Consider the following 7,559-nt stretch of genomic DNA (forward strand, 5'->3'; position numbering starts at 1 on the left):
TTTTTTTTTTAAAGAAATGCACATTTGAATGATTACAATCCTGTTGTTATGTTCAAAAATGCGTTAAGATTGAGATTGGGATATGGTTTAGTTAAGTTCGAGTAATTGGTGCCACAAGAGACGACAAGAGATGCAAATTGATACATTTATATCCCCTTGATTAACATTTTTCTGGTTCTTTTGGGTACCAAATTATCACTATAAACCATTGCCTATGCTCAATTTGACAAACGGACTCCAGCACAGTTTATATCAGCTTATAATCGACTCTATAAAGCAAATAAAATAAACCTTTTAGTTCAAATAAAACATATCTATATGAAGTCTTAAGCGAAAAACAGTGTTGTCGAGGAAAGGGTATATGAAATAATATGCCTCATAATAAGCAAATCATAGTATATTTTAAAAGAAAACGTTGTTATTCATTCAACACTTTATTTTGTTATCCTTTCATTTGCCCACTTTTCGTTTGTTGTCATTTGTGTTAAGTGCTGAGATGGACTCGATTTAGCATACGACGAACCAATTTGTAAATATTGCTTTTGCACATCGTTTGGAAAGGTTTCCACTTATTAAAGCTTCTTTGATTTTCGGATTCAGGTTGACGGCGTTTGTATTAAAGTCGTTTTCCCAAGCTCACAGGCATATTTTCGTGTCCGACCATATGCTGCGTACTGCAACCACATGGATTTCGTACAATCAGAACTCGGACGGCTCTTTCCGGAGTGTTGGAGCAGTTCACAGTACCTCTTTACAGGTAATAATGTACTGTATTTAAATTCTTAAAGTCCTGTTAACTATTTTTTGTATGAATTTTGACAATGTCATTGAGATGTCTTGACCGTAATGATCATACAATAGGTCATTAGGTATCAGATGTACAATAATGCGACTGTTGGATGCCTGGTGACCCCACATAATGGTGTTATCGTTGTGCAGGGTTTTGATGAGGAAAGAAAGAATATGAAAAGTATATGATTACGAAAAAGTATAACAAACAAACCGTTTAGGCCTTCAAATATTGCATAATATGTCATTTACGTCCGATTTCAGTAGAAAAAAAGAACTGTTTGTACTAAACTGTTATACGTTTTATATTATACGTGATTTGTCATTTACTTTTTAAGTAATAAGTAAGCAAGACTCTTTTAAATTATACTTGAATTATAAGGGGTCTCCTGTTCTCAAACTGTTACATTTGTACAAATGGCTCTATGACAAAGCCCCACATCTGGACATCAGATAACATCAAGACACTTAAAAATCAGAGAACAGTTTGAATCGAACCAAAACTACCATTTCAAACTTGAATGTTGTTTATGCTTCCGAAGAATATTCATTCCAGAATGTCTTAAATTCGCGACGCCCTAGTGATATGAATCACGTTCTCTTTCACAGGGAGGCAGTTCATCTAAGTACAGTCTGACAGCGTTTGTGCTGATTGGCCTGTTAGAAGCTGAGCAAGTACTTAAAGTAAGGCCGATAGAAATTGGTTTGTATTGATATATTTTAAAACCATTGTGCAGTTACTTGTCAAAGCATTAGAAAGACCACTCTCGTTGGTATAATGTTATGTGCAAGTATGACTTGTTGACGCCATACCAAACTTACATTTTCATATTCACATTGAGGAAATCAAACGTTGGACGCCTTGATGAAAAGCTTATTTGCTAACTGATGAGCTTAATGAACACCTTATACAAGAGGAGCTACAAAGTGTCAAAAATAGATCGAGTATCAAGCTACCATTAGGCGACTAAAACGAGTTTCAAGTGTAAACGAAATCGCAATGACATGGCTCTGCAGGAACAAAAGATACGACACGGGTAGTTGAAATAACTGTTTGTCTAAGACTCGATGGCGATTTCTATTTTGTTCAAACTCGTCTTTCATTTTGTTCTAAATCAGCCTTTGTCATTAGGAAAATGATTTGTCATATTTTATATTGTTTTATAGAATGAATACCGTCTCACCAATATTGCTGCAAAGGCTCGCGGATTTCTTGAGCTGCATCTAGCCAATTTGAATCATCAGTCTAATGTGGAGTTGATTAACGATACTTATGATCTGGCAATTACTGCTTACGCACTGGCCAAAGCGGGAAGTGTCCGATCGTTTGACGCCTACACCAAGCTGAAGAGCAGAGCAACCACAACTAAAGGTTCGGTGAATTACACTTCCGGACATAGAGTTAAGGTTTCAACTCAATAAAGTATAACAGTAGTTTTGGTTTTAACTAAATAAATTATTTCAGTAGAATCAGCCCAATTCGGACAGAGTATTTTTTCCCGCTTATATATCATGTTTTTATGTGCTTCACATAACGCAAAAAGCTTTGTGCGGAATGAGCTTAATGCGTTCTAACTCATGCTAATCCCAAAATTTTCATTAGCCGCCGTATTCGGCACACAGCCTTAATGATATATTATATATAGCGTGTGAGGTTTTAATAAAAAACACAAACCACCCATCCACATTGTTGCTGTACTTTTTTATGTAAATTGGAATTAAAACATGTAAAATGAAGATGTAAAGACATAATGTACTATTCGACAAGTCAATAGGTTTGAAAAGGCATAACCTAAAATATATGGATAAGAAAAGTACATTTCCAAATATGGTATTCTGTGTAGGCGGAGCTTGAAAGAACTCTAAACGTTAAATTGCTTAACGTTTTGTGATAACACCGATTATCCGTTTCATTGGCTGAAATTGAATGTTGTATTCTGATGTCTAGTTTTAGTTGACTGTATCGGTGAACTAATAACAAATGTTATAGTTTTGTTCAAGTATAAGTAATGCAATTGAATATGAAACCGATTATTTCAAATAGATAAACATGCTGTTACACAGTACTGTGTATTTTACAGACGGCAAGATGTTCTGGCGAATTCCAAGGGCTCAGTACACGTACAGCTACTGGGAAAGTTTCTACGCTCGAGAGTCACCGCTTTCCGTGGAAGCTACTGCCTACGCACTACTTTACCTCGTTCAGACCAGACAACTTTCTGAAGGGATGCCACTCGTCAAGTGGCTCGTCTCCCAGCGTAATTCACTCGGAGGTTTCACGTCTACGCAAGACACGGTTATTGGTCTAGAGGCCTTGTCAGCCTTCGGGTACGTTACCACCGCAAACCTGGACCTTAATATCGATGTGAATGGCGTTCATTATAGCAAGAGTATGCATGTAACAAAGCAGGAGGCAATGGTTATGAAGCTACTAGATGTAAGTCATTAGTTCAAGATCATAGGTTTAATAATAATTTACTAAATATTTTCTATCGTTCCAAAAAATCAACGAAATGTAATTCTGTCCAGTGAAATTATTAATGCATATCTTATTTGTATACTTGGTCTTCAAACATGACATCAAACCATCGTATACTTTTCATAATTGCTGTTACCGAGGTATAAATACAACTCTTTCATACAGGGATTGGCTTTAAACCACACAATAATTTACGCATTGAATTATATCATGTAATGTGCAAAGTCGTGTGCTAAAACGTCATGAATGAAAAAACCTCAATTTACACATTTGCGTTAAACTAGGTTCCGTCCAGCGCCATTCCAGCCTTCAGGCAACATGGCGTGCACACAACTCCGGCCAACTCCCCGCTTCCATCGATAAGCATTGAGGCACACGGAAACGGGTCCGCTCTCGTGCAAGTAAATATTTTCTTACAATGAAGTATTACATTTTGGTAAATTTTTTATGAAAGCAATATTCTAATTGAATATGCAGATTAATATTTGACGTTACTTGCTCGTTCAGCTTTTTAGCAAAACAGTACAAGAATGAACGTCTACTAAAGCGAATATAACCAAATCAAAGCATGGGCTCCTAAATTCGTTAAAATGTGTAACCTTATTTATACATTCATAAAATACATATTTTGTTAACATTAATATGGTGTTTCAGATTATTTTTTTCCAAATGACCGCTTAAAATGGTGTTCTACTTCTAAACCTTAGGTACAATGACGGTCGGAAATGTGTACCCTAAGTTACACCGATGCCATTTTGCAGGTTTCAGTATCGTTTAATGTGGAGACTGAGCCAGCTGCTCCAGCGTTCAACCTAACATCTGAAGTTGTGCAAGAGTCGCTACATTCCATTGTCGTAAAAACGTGCGCCAGGTAAGAACACGCTAGTTAAACTTAACCGCATAAGATGTTCAAGAGTCGCTGCACTCCATCTTTAAAATGTGAGCCAGGTGAGAACACGCCAGGTAAACCTAACTACAGTAGATGTTCAAGAGTCGCTGCACTCCATTGTTAAAATGTGAGCAAGGTGAGAACGTACCGGTATAAACTAACAGCTGAGAAATCGCTGCATTTCATTGTCCCTCACATGTTTATCTTCTTACTGGTATTAACTTCCTGCTGTTCCAACATGTGAAATAGGTTTTTAAATAGGACATGCCATTATCTTTATAAGTGTTGAGATTTTACCGAAGATATTCGTAAGCAGCATGTTAAAGAAAATGTCGGTTTTGTCAGATACTTTTCTTGTTCAGAATCATGCATATTTTTAAACATGTTTTTATTTAATTACATCACAAAGAGGCAATCAATTAGTCGCCAAAGGTAAAAGGGATGCCTGAAATGATGCCTAAAACTGCCAAAAAGATCTAAAACGGACAAGGTATAAATAAATATTAAATCATTTTCATTGCCCTTATTTTCAGGTACCTTTACTCCTTGTACCATGGACCGGGCATGGCGGTTGTAGAAATCGATATGCCAACAGGTTTCGAGGCGGACCTTGAAAGCAAGAATTCTGACATCTCCTTATCCAAGAAGTCTGAAATCAGGGACCAGAAAACCGTCGTTCTCTACTACGATGAGGTATGTTTTTGTTGACAGGAATTGAGACATTTTCCTTACAAAAAGTCAAGAAATTCATTTGTTATTGACCAAATCTTGGTAAACATTGTTCAACTGTATATTTCGTTTTATTTTTAAATTAACGAATATTTTATCTAATATTTTTCAGAGAAAATTACCTTTAAATGATTATAGTTGGGTAAGGTATGGTTTAAATGTCAAATTATATTTTTTAACCTTAGTATGTATATTTTAACCTCTCACATAAATTTTAGATTGGTCCGTACGGAGACACCTGCTCCTATGTTGAAATGATCAGATCCGACCTCGTGGCCAACCTGAAGCCTGCTCCAGTCAGAGTCTTTGACTACTATGAGCCAGGTAACGTTTCTTGCATAGCTTTGCATTCATGCATGTAGGTGTATATTGCTCTTAATTACCTTCCTTCGATTTTGAACGACAACAATACTCATATTGGAGTCATAATCGAGTAAATGTACTGTGAATTTCCCAAAACCAGATTTGGTGTATGTTCTAAGACAAATGAATTTAGCAAAGCAAACACGTAATTCAGCTGATAGAAGCAGGATTATAATGCTCTTTTGTAACGAAGAGACAGTCAATTTGTGACGCTATAGCGATTACGAAAAGTTAGTTTTCGACATTTGAGGGAGCATAATTTAATACTGCGATTTAATTTGCGTGTTGATCAATCAATGCAAAATGTAAAGAAAAAACTAACAGTGGCAGTTGACTTTCTTTTAAGTGTACAGTAGATTGACAGGCTATAGATGTTGCATTTAATTCGAAATTCAGTCGGTGTATTTATGCGAAGTAGAGCTACGATCATTCAAGTTTCAGACATTCAGTTCATTTGCAAGCATTATTAAGGTTTGAACTCACAGCAACATTTGAGTGAGGCGGCCATCCATACAGCAAGTTCACTTTCATTCGTCTCTACCATTGCGATATGAAAGAAAATGATGGAAGTTCCTATGTTCAAATACTGTATATTTATCAGAGGTACTTAAACCATGATATTGTTCAGAACACATTGTAAATCTTTTCATCGGCACTTTAGTTTGTATTTAGATAACTACTTTGAAAAAAGTTAGATTGCCGGTGATACTTGGTTTATAGCATTGGTGTCCTTTCAATTGCCGTGATCATTGACGATGTTATCATGTTGTTTTCAGAGCGATTCAAGGCCTTGGCATTCTACGAGTCGAGTGTCCTGCGGGATTCCTCCTTCTGTGATATCTGCGCTGACTGTGGATGCTAATCATGTTCGCGTTCGGCAATGATTTTGAAACCAGTGAATATGGGAATACTTTAAAAGCAAATAAATGTCCATTACACAATAATTTTGCTCTTTATCGAATATTGTAATTGTTTTCTTGTCGCAACATATAATGGCGTTTAGTTTATTATAGTTAAGTTTGTACTTTATTACTTTTATTCTATTAGCCCGATTGTAACGAAAGTTGATAGCTCAAAGAACAACCCTTGCTCACAGAAACACCCTCGATGCCGTTTTGTATTTAAAACACAGAACTGGAGTGCTTTGAAAGACACAACAAAGTGCACGTTGTTAGACTGGAACACACACCCTACTATCCTTGAGTTGTCAAAGATTGATTAGTTGTAAATTCTTTTTTATGTCGTTACTTTACAAAGTTCTAATGATTATTGTAAGAAATGATGTTAAAGACTGATTCGTTTAAAAAAAATGTCGCTACTTTGGAAGCGCTAATGATTATTGTAAGAAATGATACAAAAATTACACACAATTGAGATAAGAGAGTCAATCACAACTTGATTTTAAATATTTTTTTAACCGTTGGCCCATTAAAACAGCGAGCATAGGTTGCGATCGATTGCATAATGACTTGAAACGATTTATTTTGAAAACAATAACGTCTTTAAATAACGGTCTGACCTAGGGCCGGCTAGGACCATGCATATTTGGTGGTAGGTTGTCCCTGACATGTAGATTACTAAACTCTTGTGTGTTTTCTTGTGTCAACAGTCATGGTCGCGTCCGACAGCATTATGTTAACTTCGGCAATACCTAGTGTACTTAGCATTTACAAATAAGCCGGTTACTGGAGAGGCGGTGCATGCTCAACAGCACTAGAGATCTAAAACATGACGCCTGCAAACACACACACACACACACACACGCACGCACACACACATTCATGGCTTAAGCATCCTTTTAGGACTTAATATGTTATAAAATATAACTATAATATGAAAGAGAAATAATAAGAAAGTGCATGTTTACGGAATTACATCCAAACTCAATATATGACGTGATGTTTGTACATATCGATACCCAGTTTAGTTTGAAAGGAATGTGCAGAACACGCGGTATTTCTACCTGACAAAACTAAGTAGATTACAGTACACATTTTAGATCCACCAATCATTTAATATGATTTGCGTTTTCAGCTATTAAATACACGGTTACAATTTTGTTATCAGTGATTAGTATTTCCCATTAATGCATTATGAAGTAAGTTGTTTAATACATTAATTATTGCGTCTAAAAATACTTGCCTTTATAGGATGCTTAGATATTATGGACGCTACCGCAGTTTAAATCGCCTTTTTCGCCTTTCTATTTGACCATCAAAAAATGTACTACAGAGTTGCAAAGTTCTGACTTCATACATGTAATAATGCAGATATAAGGAATCAGGTAATTCAACCCTATTTTCAACTTGC

The 7,559-nt window shown here is 36.1% G+C and overlaps 1 protein-coding gene across 1 annotated transcript in view; it reads left to right on the top strand.

The window, feature by feature from the left end:
* Positions 1–6,193, top strand: part of LOC128215447 (CD109 antigen-like) — a 34,408-nt gene extending 28,215 nt beyond the window's left edge. Inside the window, 9 exon segments of the mRNA XM_052922164.1 lie at positions 601–757; positions 1,399–1,473; positions 1,957–2,161; positions 2,871–3,226; positions 3,553–3,669; positions 4,030–4,139; positions 4,691–4,850; positions 5,105–5,210; positions 6,026–6,193. Coding sequence (XP_052778124.1) covers positions 601–757; positions 1,399–1,473; positions 1,957–2,161; positions 2,871–3,226; positions 3,553–3,669; positions 4,030–4,139; positions 4,691–4,850; positions 5,105–5,210; positions 6,026–6,111 — 1,372 coding nt within the window. The 3' untranslated portion in view covers positions 6,112–6,193.
* The last annotated feature ends 1,366 nt before the right edge of the window (positions 6,194–7,559 follow it).

This window comes from Mya arenaria, chromosome 1, assembly GCF_026914265.1.
Source record: "Mya arenaria isolate MELC-2E11 chromosome 1, ASM2691426v1".
Classification (NCBI taxonomy): domain Eukaryota; kingdom Metazoa; phylum Mollusca; class Bivalvia; order Myida; family Myidae; genus Mya; species Mya arenaria.